Genomic DNA, 19382 nt, shown 5'->3' with positions numbered 1-19382 from the left:
TGAAGGGGAATTCCTAGATTTAAAATGTGTTTCCTGGATAAGGGCAATGTTGACCCTATCCTCCCGGAGACATTTGAGTAATTTCGATCTTTTCTCAGGGATGTTTAGCCCTTTAACATTAAAAGTGACAATCTTCAGATTATTTTGTTCCGCCAAAAGTGGGTGTGAGTACGGTGAGGTATGTAGGAGTGAGTCGGTTCCCCGGTTCTCAGGAAGAAAATAGAAAAGGGGGAAAGAGGAAGAGAGTGAGCAAAAGAAACATAATACAACAAAAAATACAATTCAAACGATGGAAAAATGAAATCACAGAATTCAAAGAATTCCGAGGAGTACGCTGCAATTGGGCCAAGAGTGGTATCCAGCCAGCTTCAGGTCCAATAATCTCAGAAATGCAGTGAACTAGGGGGTAAAGGGGGGCCCGTGACCCCGACGACAAAATATTATAACATGAATAAAAAAAGAAATAAACTTGTATATAGCTGGATATCCGTTATAAGGAAACTCTCAACATAAACATAAACAATGGTAAAAAGAATGAACCTGAATAATGCAGAGACCGTAAAAAGTAAAAAGAAAAACACACAGCCTCCAAGCGAAACATCAGACTTCGAAGCAGAAGCAGAATAAGTATTAATAACTAACTACCGATTGAAATGTGGTAGGTAAAACATATATATGTCATGTTAAGAAGTAAGAGTTAGTAATAATACGGTGTCTTGTAGGAGCAGTAGAAGAGTTCAGGGTACTTCCGTACGTTGAGATCGAAGTGGAGATTTGCGCCTTCTGCTCCAGGTAGAGGATTGCTGCCAAAGGTCATCCTTAGATGGAATTGGTGGGAGTTCCACCTGACCATGGAACGCTTCCCAATCTGGAAGTTTCAGCGGTTGTAGGCCGAGCGAGAATAGGAAGGTAGGCAATTCCGCTGGTCTTTGAAGAATAAAGTGTCTACCGTTGTGTGTGAGTTGCAATGAAAAAGGATATCCGCATCGGGATGCTAGTGCTCCACTTCCGGTCTGGGTCTGAGGGGAAATTGAGCCCCCTGCTTCAGGCGGGTAGGTAGGCCGCAACCTGCACGGGTGCAGGAGGCACCCGCCGGCTCCGCAGACTACTCTACCCAATATAGGTGTGGTATGGGGGTGTAGAAACGAACGTGATGTGCAGGTAGTGGCAGCAAATTATCGAAATATAAGTGCCTGAGGCAGGAGTTCCAGCACTGTACAACTGCCTGGATCTGCCTCCAAGCCACGCCCCCTCCTTTGTGGATCTTATGAATAATATCAACTTACGTGAGTCCCCCATCAAGCTTACTTTAACATCTAAGAAATCCATTTCTTAGATGTTAACATCATGCTTGAGCATGGCCATTTGGCCGCTAAGGTTTTTCATAAACCGACAGACCACAACTCCTTTTTGATGGCCTCCAGCCATCATCCAGAATCTCTGAAGGTTGGTTTGCCCCACTCCCAAATGATGAGGTTGCCCGTATTGCGAGTGACAGGTCTAAACTTTCTGATGACCTGGATTCGCTTATTGGTAATTTTATAGCGCATGGATATAATCCCCATACTTTGAAGACCTAAAAGGATGAGGTTCTTAACATGTCAAGACAAGCCCTTTTAGATCCAGCCAAGAGGGACCTAGGTAAACATATTCCTTTCCCTAGTGATTTTTCCACCTCCAGCCCTATCGTTAAACGTGCTACTAAGGCCTTGTGGCCGACTGGCCGATTGTATCTTCTGACCCTGATTTGAAAGCTTTACGCCATACTGCCCCACTTATGTCATTCCGTAGGGGTAGGAATATCCGTGATAGGTTTGTTAAAACAGATATCACAGGGATGGGTATGCCCCAGATCCTGAATGTATACTATAAACCTCCAGGATGTTACTGCTGTAGTGGTTGTACTACATGTAAATACATGTTTACCTGTAAAGCCTTCAAACATCCTCATGGCCATAGGAGATTTGAAATTCGGTTTGTACTTACTTGTTCTACCACATTTGTAGTCTATGCTATTGTTTGCCCATGCGGGCTATATTATATTGGGCAAACAGGTCGGCCATCAAATTGATCCTAGAAGGTAGGCCTGTGGATCAACAGGTCGCCAGGCATTTTAAACAGGCTGGCCATACTTTGGACTCCCTCCATTATTTTATGTTTGATCATGTTCCGTTGTCCCTTAGGGGTGGCAATAGATCTAAGGCCCTACTTGTTAAAGAAGCATGCTGGATCTCTAGGTTGGGTACCACTTACCCTAAGGAACTTAATGAAAAAATTAACTGGAACTCACTAGTATAGAATCTAGGATTGCTCTATAATATATTGCATTTATGCTTAAACTATGAATATTATATACTGTTCTCTATCGCTATTGGGATATAATTAAAGTATACCACTATTGCTCTTGGTCCTTCAAGGGGGGTGTATGTAGTGTTCTTTATCAGATTGTGGGTGGCTTTTTAATGTTTGTTGTTTGGTTATATGTATGTATGTCATTGTTCATTTTGCCCCCCCTTTAGCGTCCCTGCTGCTGTGATGTGGCACGTACTCCACACAGCCCTGGAACGTATGGTGCCGCCAAGTGGAACGCATACAAGCGGTTCCCTTGGCTACAGGCTGTGCCAGGACCGGAAGTGCGGGAACGGAAGCCGGCGCGGTGAGCGGGACTCCTGGGGCTGGACGGTGAGCAGTGACTTTCACATCTGGTGTCTATTTATGTAAGTAAATGTTGTTCTGTGATTTGTATTAGGTTGTTTGTGTGTCCCGACGATGGGGCTATGGGCCCCGAAACGTTGACAGTCTCCAGACTAATATATGCTACTCTATTGAACCACTTACTGTCTCCGAGTTCCGGTCATTTGTTGGACTTTTGTGTATCTTTCGACCTTGGCACCTGAGCAAGCTGTTTATGTATGTGAGTGCCGGCTGCTTCTGGATGCTTATTTATATGTGTATATATATATATATATATATATATATATACAGTATATACGCGGGTCCATTGCACTCACCTATAGTAGGACAGCAGCCCGTTACTTAGCACAGACCAACGGGGCTGGGGGTGGCTGGCGTGTACTGGAGGGTGGATTCTGCATTGCTCATGCCTCTGAGCCAAGAGCCCACCATACTTGGCTGGGACACCATCAACCCACAGGAGCCTGGAGTAGTTACTCTCCCCATTTACCAGCACCAATTTGGATGGGGACAGATGCACAAGCACACAGCAATAGCTGTAGCAGCATCTGGGCTGGGAGAGGAGGAGACGCGTTCATTCACATGACTCTTTAGGCACTGTTGCCACAGTGAGCTAGATGCGATAGCTGCCCGCCACTGATGTTTTTAATCACTGAAGTTTTATTGCCTGTGGCGTAGATCTGCCCCCAGGTCCAAGCAGTTTTAGATTGAGATGGGAGGCCGAGCTCATCGTATTCCAGTGTGAAAAAACCCCCAACAGGTTTCTATAATTTATAACACATACCGTGATATACTGTAAATTGTAACACAGGTCAGTGGAAAAAAAACGAGATTTATGGTAAGAACTTACCTTTGTTAAATCTCTTTCTGCGACGTACACTGGGCTCCACAAGGATAGACATTGGGGTGTAGAGTAGGATCTTGATCCGAGGCACCAACATGCTCAAAACCTTTGACTGTTCCCAAGATGCATAGCGCCGCCTCTTCTATAATCCCGCCTCCCTGCACAGGAGCTCAGTTTTTAGTTAACCAGCCCAATGCAGTAGCAGGAAAAGAGTCGACAACAGTTAGTAGCCACATACACCACACTCTCATGACAGGAGAAGTGTCAGCGGCTAATGCCATACCAACCCAAAGAAGCTAAGTGCGTCAGGGTGGGCGCCTTGTGGAGCCCAGTGTACCTCGCAGAAAGAGATTTAACAAAGGTAAGTTCTTACCATAAATCTCATTTTCTGCTGCGGGGTACACTGGGCTCCACAAGGATAGACATTGGGGATGTCCTAAAGCAGTTCCTTATGGGACGCACTGTAGCGGGCACAAGAACCCGGCGTCCAAAGGAAGCATCCTGGGAAGCGGCAGTATCGAAGGCATAGAACCTAATGAACGTGTTCACCGAGGACCACGTAGCCGCCTTGCACAATTGTTCAAGGGTCGCACCATGACCTACAGACCAAGTAGAATGGGCCGTAATGTGAGCAGGAGCTGACAAACCAGCCTTCACATAAGCATGTGCAATCACCATTCTAATCCATCTGGCCAAAGTTTGCCTGTGAGCAGGCCAGCCACGTTTGTGAAAACCAAACAGAACAAAGAGAGAATCAAATTTCCTAATAGAAGCAGTTCTCTTCACATAGATACAGAGAGCCCGTACCACATCCAAAGACCGCTCTTTGGGAGACAAGTCAGGAGAGACAAGGGCCGGAACCACAATCTCCTGATTAAGATGGAACGAAGAAACCACCTTAGGTAAATATCCGGGACAAGTCCTAAGAACCGCCCGGTCACGGTGAAATATCAGATATGGGGAATTACAAGACAAGGCACCCAAATCTGACACTCTTCTAGCGGAGGCAATAGCCAGCAGAAACACCACCTTAAGATCACCTTAAGAACCACCACTTAAGATCAGCTGAACCAAGAGGTTCAAACGGAGACTCTTGTAATGCCTCCAAAACCACTGACAAGTCCCAAGGCGCCACAGTCAGGACATAGGGAGGTTGGATACGCAACAAACCTTGAGTAAAGGTATGAACATCAAGTAAGGTCGCAATTTTTCTCTGAAACCACACCGACAAGGCAGAAATATGAACTTTGAGGGAGGCCAGACGCAGGCCTAAGTCTACGCCCTGCTGAAGAAAAGCCAAAAGCTTGGCTGTACTAAACTTGGAAGCATCATAATTGTTAGATGTGCACCAAAGTAAGAATGCCAGACCCTATAGTAAATCCAAGTCGAAGCCGGTTTCCGTGCATGCAACACAGTTTGAATGACCGCCTCAGAAAACCCTTTAGCCCTCAAGACGGAAGCTTCAAGAGCCACGCCGTCAAAGACAGCCGGGCCAGGTCCTAGTAGACACAGGGGCCCTGAACGAGGAGGTCTGGGCATTGTGGAAGTAGAATTGGACGCTCTGATGGGAGGCCCTGAAGGTCTAAGAACCAGTGCCGTCTGGGCCACGCTGGAACTATGAGAAGCAGGATTCCTCCTTCCTGCTTGAACTTCCGAATTACCCTGAGCAGGAGTGACACCGGAGGGAACACACACAGCAGCCAAAACTTCCATGGCACCGCCAGCGCATCCACGAATGCTGCTTGAGGATCCCTTGTCCTTGCTCCGAAGACCGGAACCTTGTGATTGTGTCGAGACACCATCAGATCCACGTCTGGAAGGCCCCACCTTTCCACTAGGAGTTGAAACACTTCTGGATGGAGGCCCCACTCTCCGGCGTGTACGTCCTGACGACTGAGAAAGTCCGCTTCCCAATTCAGGACTCCCGGAATGAATATTGCCGATATGGCCGGTAGATGGCGTTCCGCCCATTGAAGAATCCGTGAGAATTCCTTCATTGCCAAGCGGCTTTGAGTGCCGCCTTGATGATTTATGTAAGCCACTGTGGTGGCGTTGTCCAACTGTACTTGAACAGGACGGTTCTGTATTAAATGCTGGGCCAGGTTCAATGAGTTGAAGACCGCCCGCAATTCCAGAATGATGATCGGGAGGAGAGACTCCTCCTTGGTCCACCGACCCTGAAGGGAGTGTTGCTCCAACACCGTGCCCCAACCCCTTAGACTGGCATCCGTCGTCAACAGGACCCAGTCAGGTATCCAGAAGGGACGACCCCTGCACAATCGTTGGTCCTGGAGCCACCAGAACAGCAACAGACGGACCTCCGGAGTCAATGAGATCATGTGAGACCTGATCCGGTGAGGCAGGCCGTCCCACTTGGCCAGAATCAGCCTCTGGAGAGGGCGAGAATGAAATTGAGCATACTCCACCATGTCGAATGCTGACACCATGAAGCCCAGCACCTGCATCGCCGAATGTATCGACACTTGCGGACAAGAGAAGAAGCAACAAATCTTGTCCTGAAACTTCAGGACTTTCTCCTGAGACAAGAACAACCGCTGGTTGTGAGTGTCCAATAGCACTCCCAGGTGCACCATGCTCTGAGCAGGGACCAGGGAGGATTTCTTCCAGTTGATGAGCCACACGTGGGCTTGCAGAAACCGGACAGTCAGATCTAGGTGACGTAGGAGAATTTCCAGGGAATTTACCAGGATCAACAAGTCATCCAGATACGGTAGGATCCTGACCCCTTGACGACAGAGTACCACCGTCATCACCACCATAACTTTGGTGAAGACTTGCGGAGCCGTGGTTAAACCAAAAGGTAACGCCCAAAACTGGTAACGAAGGTTTCCAACCGCAAACCTCAGGTATTGCTGATGCGACACTGCTATAGGAATATGCAGGTAAGCATCCTGTATATCCAGGGAAACCATATAATCCCCAGGTTCCAAGGCCAGAACAATAGAGCGAAGGGTTTCCATACGGAACTTGGACATACTCACAAACTTGTTCAATGCCTTGAGGTTGAGAATGGGCCGGGAGGACCCATTTGGTTTCGGGACTAGAAACAGCGGATAATAGTACCACTGGTCCCTCTGTGCACGAGGCACCTGTACTACCACTCCTGTGTCCAGGAGGGTCTGTACCACCAAATGAAGAGTCTTTGCCTTTGTCTGGTCCGAAGGGACATCTGTCAGGCAAAATCGATGAGGAGGACGGTTTTTGAAGGCTATGGCGTAACCTCGAGTGACGACTTCCCGTACCCAGGCATCTGAAGTGGTCTTCAACCATTCCTGGGTGTACCCTATAAGCCAGCCCCCCACCCTGGGATCCCCCAGGGGGAGACCCGACCCATCATGTGGCAGGCTTATCAGTCTTGGAAGCTGGCTGACAGGCAGCCCAGCCTCTTTTGGGCTTTGGTTTACCAGGTTTGGAAATGCGGGCCTGCTTGTGGTACGCCTGACCCTTTGCTTTACCTGAAGGACGAAAGGGACAAAAGGAAGTACTTTTAGCCTTCGGCACAGAAGGAGCAGTACTTGGCAGATAGGCTGTTTTGGCAGAAGCCAAATCAGCCACTATCTTATTTAAGTCCTCCCTGAACAGGATATCCCCCTTAAAAGGGAGTACCTCCATGGTTTTTCTAGAATCCAGATCCACAGACCAGGATCTCAGCCACAATATCCGGCGAGCCAGGACTGACGTAGTAGAAGCCTTGGCTGCCAGAACACCGGCATCAGAAGCTGCCTCTTTAATATAGTGAGAAGCTGTGACAATATAAGAAAAGCATTGTCTAGCATGGTCAGAAGAGATTTCAGATTCCAACTCTTGGGCCCATGCTTCAATAGCTTCTGCAGCCCATGTCGCTGCAATAGTGGGCCTTTGCGCAGCACCCATGAGGGTGTAAATCGCTTTCAGACAACCCTCCATACGTTTATCCGTAGGCTCTTTCAGAGACGCAACGGTAGTAACAGGTAGAGCTGAGGAAACCACCATCCTTGCCACATGCGAGTCCACTGGAGGAGGTGTCTCCCAATTTTTAGACAGCTCTGGCGCAAGGGGATAGCGAGCAAGCAGCTTTTTGTGAGGCACGAACTTCTTACCTGGATTTTCCTAGGATTCTTGACGTATATCAACCAGGTGATCAGAATGAGGTAAAACTTGTTTAACCACCTTCTGACGCTTGACTCTATCTGGTTTCTTAGGAGGAACGGATGCCTCGGGATCATCCGTAATCTGTAGAATCAACTTTATAGCCTCCAATAGATCAGGAACATCCACTTGTGAACTACTATCCCCATCAGTATTATCTGTGTCAGAATCTGTGGGGTCAGTGTAAACGCCATCTTCATCAGACGAGGTGTCAGTGACAGCAGTGGATTGTGAGGAAGTAATGGTCCGCTTAGAGGACCCCTTGGTCTTAGGCGAGCGAGGGTCAGACTTTTTAGTAGTCAGTGACTGGTTCAATTTCTTTAACTGAGCGGACAAGTTATCTACTCTACACCCCAATGTCTATCCTTGTGGAGCCCAGTGTACACCGCAGCAGAAATCAGTAATTTTCATTCTCTGCCTCACCTGCCATCCCTGACTGCATGTCCCTGATATATACCGAGTCACCTCAGTCTGCTCCGGCTCTGCCCCACCTGCTCTCTATTCGGCCCTGCTTGCTATTGGTTGCACACCCTCCTCTTTACCAAACCACTCCACTCCCCCCAATCATTGTCACTCACTACTCACCATACTTACACTGTTCAATATTTGCCATTTGCCAACTGTCCCTGAAACATTAGCAATTCCCTGAAGAGTGTAGCAATCTCTCTGATTACACATTACCCGCTTTGTGTAGCTGTTACATACATTTAAAAAAAGAAATCTTAGATATATACATTCAAATAGATCATCAGTACCATTTCCCTGCATTGGTTAGAAGCTGCAATGATCCCTATATCTACATTTATTTTCAAATAAGGTTTCTCTAATGTCCTAGGGGATACTGGGATGGTCTTAGTACCATGGGGTATAGATGGGGTCCATTGGAGCCTTGCACTTTAAAAATTCTACAGTGTGTGCTGGCTCCTCCCCTCTATGCCCCTCCTGCAGACTCAGTTTAGAAAAATGTGACTGAGGAGCTGGGTGCATTCTCTTGTTATTTGGATTTTATTCTGTGTGTGTGGTGACACACTATTTACATAGTAGCGAATTGCAGCTCTTTTTGTGCGCAGAAAGACTCTCTTTATTTGTTGTTGTGCATTCTCTGGAGGCCCAGAGAGTTTTCTTCAAAAACTTTATTTTAATTTGTTATTTTCAGGCAGCACTGGTTGGCACTCATCTGCCTGCGTCGTGGGACTTAGGGGGGGGGGGGGGGGGGGGGCCGGTACCAACCTCTTGAAGGGTTAATGGTCCGGATCCCCGCTGACAGGACACTAGCTCCTGAGGTGTTGTTTCGCTCGCCCGCAGGGTGAGCGCACACTTCAACAGCTCTCCGCCACCCCTAACAGAGCTGACGATGCTGGTTGGTGAGTACAGGAACCAGGGTCCCGGTTAGCGGGTCCCCGGTTCAGATGGCGGCATAAGGGCGTGGTGGGCACTCTGCGCTGCGGAGTTGCGGTGCCTGCTGCATATAGCCACACTGGTGCTGACACAGTAAAGGGATTTTAACCCCGTTTAATGTGAGTTTGTGAGAATTGGCAGTATAAATTAATACAGGGACACCGCATGCCATTATAGGGGTGGGGCTTCCAGGAGAGTGGGACCGGCGGCTCGGGGTGCCATTTCCTGCTGCATCACAGTCCAGGTTGCATGCAGAGAGGTGCTGCTCCTCCAAGGACCCTCTAAACCACCTTAGACTGGTACCAATGTGGTTTTTAGTAGAGGGGAGCAATATACTGTCTGTTTATAGCTAGTTACCTTATCTAAGGCTCTAGTTACTGCCTGGCAAAGCACTGATTTAGCTGTTGAGGCAAGATTGTGCTGGTTTCTCCCTCTCTGTCTCACTCTGTCTCACTCCATCCAGGATCTCTGGGTTACTGTGTTATTTCATTGCTCCTGTGTGTGTGTTCTGCTGTACAGTATGTCAGGCAAGAAAATTGTATGTCAGTCCTGTAGCACAAAGTTTCCCCTACTCCAGGGGAGTCTCTGTTGTGTACTCAGTGCAGTCTCCCTTCTCAGGGAAACAGCACACAGGAACCAAAATGGCTGGATTCTATTAAGGGGATGATTTCTAACATATCATCTGAACTGGCTTCTGCCAGGCGGGAAAGACATGTGTTTAAAAAAAATCTATGGATGATTTTCTGGTTCACACTTCAGACCTCAGACCTGCTTCTCAACCCACCCTGCCAGTTTCACAGAAACGCACACTGCACCATGTGCCCTAATCTGACTCTGATGAGGAGTTGACAGATTTGGAGGAGGGGAAAGTGGAGGTTGATAAGGGAGACAGTACTCAGGAAGCCCTTATATATTCTATTAGGGAGATCCTGAATATCCCCAATAAGAAGACAGAACCTGATGATGAGTCATTTTTTAATGTAAAACCTAAGTCTACTGCTACCTTTCCTGTCTCAAAGGAATTAAACACACTTTTTAAAAAATGTGGGTTAGTCCTGACAAGAAATTTCAAACCCCTAAGTAGTTGCTAACTTCCTTCCCATTTCCCCCTGAGGATAGGAAGATGTGGGAGAATCCTCCTGCTGTGGATACCTCAGTGTCCAGGCTGTCACGTAAAATTGTACTGCCTGTACCTGGAGCTATCTCCTTACAGGACCCTGATTGTAAGATTGAAACTATGTTCAAACCCATTTACACTGCAGTGGGAGTCGCACAGAGACCCACATTACTTGTGGTTGGATCACAAGGTCCATTGTTAAATGGACTGGTAACTTAATTGAGGGTTCTGATACTATGCCTCAGGATGAGCTTCTCACACTCCTGCAACACATTCAGGATTCCGCTAACGTCATGAGTTAGGCTATAAAGGAGATTGGCCTGATCAATTCACGCTACAAAGCTATGGCTGTGTTGGATCGTAGGGCGCTGTGGCTGCAACAGTGGACAGCGGACACTGATTCCAAAAGGGGCGTTGTGAATCTTACCTTTACGGGGGGGGGGGGGCTTGTTTGGTGATGAACTAAACAAGTGGATTTCACAAGCAACGGCAGGTAAGTCCACCTATCTGCCATCCACCTCATCCGGCTAGACGTGCTTACCCAGGCCCCTCTCTACAGTCCTTTCATGTGGATCGATTTAGGGGCAGCACCAGGGGTGCCTCTAATGCAGCTAATGCAGCTAGAGGAAATTGAGGTAAACCACCCAGACCAGCGGCCGCTGGATCACTGGAACAGTCTTCAGGCTCTTCCTCAATGAAGCCATCCGCGTGACGGCTGGCCCCAGCTGCAGGGGGACTTTCAGGTGGGTGCTCGCCTCAAATATTTCAGACACATTTTGGCAGAGATCTGCCACGACCATTGTGTGAGAAACCTAATGTCCCAAGGATACCAGTTGGAGTTTCAGACACTCCCTCCTCCAAGATTCTTCAAGTCAGGCTTACCAGCTTCACCTGTGTCAAGAGTTACCTTGCAAGAAGCCATCCAAAAACTGCTATGGATGCAGGTTATTGTTCCAGTGCCAACTCTACTCCAAAACCAGGGATTTATTCCAGCCTGTTCATGGTACCGAAACCGGATGGTTCAGTATGGTAGATCTTGAACCTCAAATATCTAAACCCATACCTACGGGTGTTCAAGTTCAAAATGGAATCTCTGAGAGCGGTGATTTCTGGCCTGGAAGAAGGGGAATTCCTGGTATCCCTGGATATCAAAGATGCGTACCTTCACATCCCGATATGGACGCCTCATCAGGCTTACCTCAGATTTGCTCTGCAGGACAACCACTTCCAGTTTCAGGTCTTGCCTTTTGGTCTCTCCACGGCACCAAGGGTGTTCATGAAGGTGATGGTGGAGATGATGTTACAATTCCGCGTGATGGGAGTGAACGTCCAGGGCTCGGTTGTTGGAGAGCATCAACCTGACTACGCGGCTCCTCACGACTCTTGGGTGGATTCTCAATCTGCAAAAGTCACACCTGGAACCTTCACAGCGGCTTCAGTCCCTGGGATGATACTGGACACGGTATCTCAAAAAGTGTTCCTTCCTATGGAAAAGGCCTTAATAATTAATTGTATGGTTCGCTCCGTGCTGAACCCACAAAAAATCTTGGTGCATATTTGCATTCGCCTACTGGGCAAGATGGTGGCCTCCTACGAGGCAATTCATTATGGAAGACTCAATGCCCGTCCGTTGCTGGACAAATGGTCAGGGTCTCACATGCCCCAGAGAATATCTCTTTCACCAAAAGCACAGATTTCCCTTTTATGGTGGCTGCAGAACTCCCGCCTAGTGGAAGGTCGATACTTCGGAATTCAGGCTTGGATTCTGTTGACAACGGATGCAAGCCTCCATGGTTGGGGTGCTGTAACCCAGAGGGCTCAGTTTCAGGGAAGGTGGTCGACTCAGGAAGCTTCCCTTCCGATAACCATTCAGAACTCAGGGCGATTTACAATGCCCTTCTACAGGCTTCCTCTCTCCTTCAACACCAGGCCATACAGGTCCAGTCGGACAACGCCACAGCGGTGGCCTACATAAACCAACAGGAAGGAACAAAAAGCAGGGCCGCAATGTGAGAGTTGTCCCGTACACTCCTCTGGGCGGTATACAATGCCAGGGCCATGTCGGCCATTTTCATTCCGGGAGTAGACAGTTGGGAAGCAGACTTCCTCTGCAGACACGATATGCACCCAGGGGAATGTGGCCTTCCCCCGCAAGTGTTTCAGCTGTTGGTTCAACAGTGTTGGCTTTTTGGCTCAACAAAAAGCAGCATCGCTACTGTTCCAGGACAAGGGATCCACAGGCTGCAGCGGTGGGTGCTCTGACCACACCATGGGTTTACCAGTTAATCTACTTGTTTCCTCCAATTCCTCTCATTCCCAGAGTTCTAAAAAGGGAAAGAGTTCAGGCAATTCTGATTGCCCTGGATTGACCACACAGGGCTTGGTATGCGGACCCCCTAGCCATGTCCCTCGACGGGCCCTGGTCTCTGGCACTTCTTGAAGATCTTCTTCTGCAAGGACCATTCGTCTATCAAGACTTACCACGGCTATGTTGATGGCATGGAAGTTGAAAGGGAGATTTTAGCCAGAAAAGGGATTCCTGGTAAGGGTATCTCGGCTATGGTCCAAGCCAGGAAGTTGGTCACGTCGAAGCATTACCATTGCATATTGAAGAAATATGTCTTTTGGTGTCAGGGTCGGTAGTATTCTACTGTAGATTTTCATCTGGGATGTTTCTTGCACTTCTTGCAGATGGGAGTGGATTTGGGCCTGCATTTAGGCTCCATCAAAGTCCAGATTTCGGACTTGTCTATCTACTTCCAGAGGCAGTTGGCTGTTATTTTGGAAGTCCAGACGATCTTGATGGGAGTCCTTCGTATTCAACCTCCCTTTGTGCCTCCCATGGGTCCGTGGGATCTCAAATTGGTTCTAACTTTTCTCCAATTGGATTGGTTTGAACCTTTGCACAAGGTGGACATGAAATATGTGACTTGGAAGACTGTCATGTTGTTGGCCTTGGCCTCAGCGAGGTGCGTCTCGGAATTGGGTGCCTTATCCTGTAAGAGCCCTTATCTGGTGTTTCACGAGGATAGAGCGGAGCTCAGGACTCGTCCGCAATTTTTGCCTTAGTTGGTGTCGGCGTTTCACAGCAATAAGCCGATAGTAGTTCCTGTGGTGTCTGACATGTCTGTTACGCCAAAGTCCCTGGATGTGGTTTAGGCTTTGAAGATTTATGTCAAGAGGACGACTCGTCACAGGAAATCTGACTCGCTTTTTGTTCTCTATGATGCTACCAAGATTGGTTGTCCTGCTTCAAATCAGGCAATTGCTCGTTGGATCCGCCTTACTATCCAGCAAGTTTACTCTTCGGCATCCTTGTCGCTGCCGAGTTCAATTCAGGCCCACTCCACAAGGTCAGTGGGTTCTTCTTGGGTGGCTGCTCGTGGTGTCTCGGCTTTGCAGTTATGCCGAGCGGCTACTTGGTCAGGTTCGAACGCGTTTGTTAAGTTCTACAAGTTCGATACCTTGGCTACAGAGAATCTTCAGTTTGGTCAATTGGTTTTGCAGGGGTCTCAGCACTCTCCCATCCGGTCTGGGAGCTGTGGGACTTCCCCATGGTACTGAGACTATCCCAGTATCCCCTAAAACATTAGAGAAAATAGAAATTTAATACCTACCGGTATTTCCTTTTCTCGTAGTCCTTAGGGGATACTGGGTGCCCGCCTCTGTGCTTCGTTATTTTCCTGCAAGCATTGTTCTTGTATGTTTCTTGGTTGGGTCTGCTGTTGCTGTCAATAGTTTCCTGTTGTAGTTAGCGTTGCTATCCTCTCGTTGTGTGTTGGTTCGTTTACTCACTGTTTCCTTATCTGTTTTCCTCCTCTCACAAGATGTCCGTCTCCTCGGGCACAGTTTCCTAGACTGAGTCTGCAGGAAGGGCATAAAGGGGAGGAGCCAGCACACACTGAAGAATTGATAAAGTACCAAGGCTCCAAAGGACCCCATCTATACCCCATGGTACTAAGACCATCCCCTACGGACTACGAGAAAAGGAATTACCATTAGGTATTACATTTCTATTTTCTCATGGCCAATATATGTACCAAACTATGTATTTGTTGCATGTAAGGCAATTTTATGACACACCTCTCATGCGAAGCAGTAGGTTCACTGCCTTTAAAAAGAACCTAGGAGGTTTAAAAAGGGGTTGGCTGGGAATCCAGATGGGCGATACAGGAAGAATACCATATCTGCTACAGCTGAGGTCCAAGGAACTTACCCAGGCTTTTCACTGGTTATCCATCATTCCTCACACGCTCTAAAAGAACTGACCATCGACAGTTCTCCTGCAGGCTGGTAATAAAATTAATTCTGGTCACCCTAGGATTATCCCACTTGAATGCTCTTTACATAATACATATTGCAATTTTTCTTCCTTTTTTATGTGTTGTCATTTGCCCCCATAAAAGTATTATGCTATGCATTTTTTTCTCTCCTTCAATTGCATGTGAATGTGGGGAGTTTTGTGAAGGACACAGAGAGAAATATTCGCTATTCATCTCTGGGAGAAGGAAGATCTGAGAACTTTGTTTTTGGGATGTGTGAAACTTGGAATAATCATTGTTGTGGACTTTCAACAGTGGAATATCCTCTGTAATAAGGGATGTATACATTTTAAATTAATATTGGCCCTCATTCCGAGTCGTTCGCTCGGTATTTTTCATCGCATCGCAGTGAAATTCCGCTTAGTGCGCATGCGCAATATTCGCACTGCGACTGCGCCAAGTATCTTTGCTATGAAGAAAGTATTTTTACTCACGGCTTTCTCCTCGCTCCGGCGAACGTAATGTGATTGACAGGAAATGGGTGTTACTGGGCGGAAACACGGCGTTTTATGGGCGTGTGGCTGAAAACGCTACCGTTTCCGGAAAAAACGCAGGAGTGGCCGGAGAAACGGGGGAGTGGTTGGGCGAACGCTGGGTGTGTTTGTGACGTCAAACCAGGAACGACAAGCACTGAACTGATCGCACAGGCAGAGTAAGTCTGGAGCTACTCTAAAACTGCTAAGTAGTTTGTGATCGCAATATTGCGAATACATCGGTCGCAATTTTAAGATGCTAAGATACACTCCCAGTAGGCGGCGGCTTAGCGTGTGTAACTCTGCTAAATTCGCCTTGCGACCGATCAACTCGGAATGAGGGCCATTATTTTTTATTATATAGCGCCGATGGAGGGACACTCATCCCCTTTCCCCCCCCCCCCCCCAAAAAAAAGGAGAAATTGTGCACTTCAACACTGCGCTCATAGATGTTTCTTACACAATCTCCCTGAAATGCTTTATCAAATGTAGGCAACTATGCAGCCGGGTTCTTCACCTAGACAAGGAATGTTCCATCTCTCTAGCAGTGGGAGCTGTTAGGGCTTATTATACTGATATGTGTATATGTGTGTGCACGCGTAGTGCTATATAACACAGAAGATAGGAGGCAGTTCTCAGAAATAATAACTTTGTGTTACATATCTTTGAGTGTCAGTAGAAGGTGTATTATTTCACAATCAAAAGATAGTGTGGATTATTTACCTGTAATGTGTGTGTCAGTGCTCTTTTATTCTTCTTTGCTATATGCTGTATAATTACATTAGCTTCAGTTCTCCGGCTTTGGGATATCAGCCATCGTGGTGATTCTGGAACACACCTGTAACAAGTGAAAATGAAACACATCCTATAACTTCTTTTCTAAATGATTCCTGATGGCAACGGGACTCCATGCAATTGTAGTTGGTATCCTGGTCCACAGAGGGCTTGGAATGGCTTTTGACAAAGCTGCCCAGAGCAGCAAAACGCGTCAGTAGACTACTACCTACTGCACCCAGAAAGACCTGTGCCTTCCTTGCTTATTCAAAAAGATTGTGGAGGAATCTGCCGGCAATTCATCAATCCGGTTTACATCCACAAAGCCATTCCAAGCCCTCTGTGGATCAGGATACCAACTACAATTGCATGGAGTCCCGTTGCCATCAGGAACCATTGCTACGGATCCCTTCAATAGGAACACAAAGCTGGTAATTTTTGGACATCCACACAATCACTTGTCCACTTTTGTGAACTTTTTCAGCTATTAAGGAACACGGTCATAAGGTGTTGCAGCAGTCAAACAGTATCTAATTGAACTTTTTATCCCCATTCTTTGCTAATGGACAAATAACTTTATGCATGACAAGTCTTTTTATATTTATATATATATTTTTAAATTAAAATGTAATTTATTGAATGTGTTTAAAATTTATGAATTTTTAGCGCTGTTTTCTCTTTCTCTACTAAAAGCATAAAGTAAGCCTATTTATTCTGATATGTTGACATAATCATACAGAAATTGCATGCCATAAGCTACAGGTTGGTATAAGGCTGCATTATGACCAGGGTCGTCTTGGCATCCGTTTGGATGGTCGACCATGTTATGGTCAACAGTCATTAGGTCAACCACTATTGGTTTACATTGACATGTGTCGAAGTCGAAAAATATCGCAGTACACACATCACGTACAAACTACACACAGATGGCCTCCACGCGTGTACTTGTTCTGCCGTGCGTGCGCATATTCGCAGTTTGCGTATGGTCGCTCCAGCGGTCCTGCGCATTAGCGCGTGGTATGGGTATTTACGGTAGAGTTTGTGAACGCATGAAAAAGCCATCAAAACACATTACATATTTAATCCAAATAGTGCACAATGTACACATAGTCTCCCTGCACCGCACCAGCAAGTTACAACAGTTTAAATGGTATCAGAACAAAGGGATTCACCTTTACAGGATAGGAGGGGACAGAACAAGGTTATAAGGTGGTGTTTGGTATCCAACTGTAGGGTATTTTAAGGGCAATATTCCGGTGTTTGCTTGCAGAAGATCGCATGTTCCTGCGAATAGTTATGCGCAGGAGCAGAATATAGATATAAACTGTATTTACTGTACATTTAGTATGCGGCGGGAACCCAGAGGAGACCACCCACAAGTGCATCTGGAACAGACATCGCCCACCTATTCAAACCAACCTATGACCTCTCCTGTACTGTAAATGACCATCCCTGTGTCCAATGGACAAAGAGATTACAGTATCCATTGTGTTAAGTTTTGGAAGATTGTATAAATGAGCCAGCTGCATGCCTGGTCACACACAGACTCTTAAGGTCATCTACCCAGATGACTGAGGACCAGACTGGGAAGTGCGGCGAAAACTAAACACGTATGTACCATTGACTGTAGCCATTATTCTTTTGTATTGTATTGCTTTGTTATTGTAACCCCCTTTCAGTAATAATACAAACTGGTGTCGTGTTTTCCTTTCCCTGCTAAAGTTATAAGTGTATTACTATCACATGTATAGCTGTTAAGGGTTCATGGTGTATCTTTGAGTGTGTACGCACTGAGTGTACTTTGTACAGCCAGCGCGGCATTTGTACGCAAAGTACGTACACGGTACGGGGCTCTGTACGCTAATGGTGTAATAAGTACGTAAGTTGAGGATTAAGTATAGCGGCCGCATCGGCTCCATTTAAAGTGTATGAAATGTCTTTTTAAAGTGATGCTTTTAGTCCTGTATGTAAATCAGCATTTACACATGGTCGACATGGACACATGGTCGACACATGAAAGGTCGACACGTGAAAAAGGTCGACATGAGTTTTTCACATGTTTTTTTCTTTTGTGGAACTTTTCCATACTTTATGATCCACGTGGACTACGATTGGGAACGGCAATCTTGCCCAAAGCGAGCAAAGAGAGCCATGCGAGGGAACGCAGTGCACTAATTGGGGTTCCCCGTCACTTTACGTAGAAAACGACACCAAAAAAGTAAAAAAACCTCATGTCGACCTTTTCATGTGTCGACCATGTATCCATGTCGACCATGCCAATGTTGACTAATAGTGGTCGACCTAATGACTGTCGACCATAACATGGTCGACCATTCATACCTGAACCGGTCGTCTTACAGCAGTGCTTTGCCCAAGGGCTATGATGTCTGTGGCGGTAGTGGGGCTGTGATGTCTGGGTTGGTGGAGTTGGAGGTGCTATCGGTGACTGTGATGTCTGGGAAGGGAGTGGGGTGCTATCACCTGCGGCTTTGATGTTCTTTGGAGGCATGGAATTGCTATAGGTGGCATCATAACTAGACAAATGTGTTCACTTACATCCTAGAAAACAGCGTACCATTTTGCATGCAGATGCTTAGAGAATATAAGCTGCTTGGGTGTCCTATTCACATAGCGATGAGAATAAGACACATTTTCGGCAAAAAAAATGGATGATGCTAACAGAGTTACGCGGGACCTGTCACTTCACTCACTTCAGGCATCTCCTAGTACTTGGAAGGGTGACCACCAGGGAATAAGAAGTTTATGGCAGTGCGAAATTAGGCACAGTACTTAGCACAGGCAGATAACAGTCAGTGAAACATGCATTAGTACATGCAGAGAAGCAATATGTACAAGCATTTTCACTGAATTTTTCGTTGTGGAGGCTTATCTCCATTTAGTACATGGGCCCCTTAGTAGAAAATATCTAAACCCTATACTCTGTGACTAACACTGACAGCAGAATCACCACTTATCTTATTTCAATCTTCAACCTAATACATACGGTGCACAATAGATTTACAGCATCTAATCAATTTTGTCTACACCAAGATCATCTAGTTGAAACAGGAATCATTTGAGAGAGACCTGATACTCCCGTGAGTTCCTTATATCTTTACCACGTTTATCCGTCTGAAGGTCCAAGCGGTCTTGGTCAATATAATATAATCCAAGAGGGCAATTTATGCAATTAATAAATGACCAATGGACCACAGACTATAAGCTTTTAATCACTGTGTTGTTTGTTTTTTCAGAGACACCTAATTTTTAACTAATACCTATTAAAGTGTACGCTTTAATCTTTTGCCAGTTCTGACTTTTCTGTTAAACTTCCAAGAGTGCACCCAAAAAAGTCTTCTTTCTTTCCTATTCCTGTGAAAAGAATAAAGTACCCAACTTTCTAAATTGTCAGTACAACTGATGAAAAAGTTAAATTATACATCACTATATTATAATTAGAATGTGCTTTTTTTGGGATGAAGTTCTGTGACTGTTGGTCACAATATCGACGCCCACATCCCGACCCCTGAAAATCTAGACAGTTTGCATGCTAACAGGGACTATTCCCACTCATGGGTGTACATTCAACCCATAGAGTGGGAATAGAGCCT

At 46.5% G+C, this 19382-nt stretch overlaps 1 protein-coding gene across 1 annotated transcript in view; it reads right to left on the bottom strand.

Annotated features, from left to right (window-relative positions):
- LOC134910143 (solute carrier family 22 member 2-like) overlaps positions 1-19382 on the bottom strand; it is a 176230-nt gene that overhangs the window by 105429 nt on the left and 51419 nt on the right. The window contains exon 5 of the mRNA XM_063917833.1: positions 15721-15835. Coding sequence (XP_063773903.1) covers positions 15721-15835 — 115 coding nt within the window. The remainder of the gene's footprint in view (positions 1-15720; positions 15836-19382) is intronic.

The sequence above is a fragment of the Pseudophryne corroboree genome, chromosome 4 (genome assembly GCF_028390025.1).
Source record: "Pseudophryne corroboree isolate aPseCor3 chromosome 4, aPseCor3.hap2, whole genome shotgun sequence".
In the NCBI taxonomy this organism is placed as follows: domain Eukaryota; kingdom Metazoa; phylum Chordata; class Amphibia; order Anura; family Myobatrachidae; genus Pseudophryne; species Pseudophryne corroboree.
The sequence above is the reverse complement of the archived record's forward strand: the minus strand, read 5'-3'. Positions and strand labels throughout refer to the sequence as shown.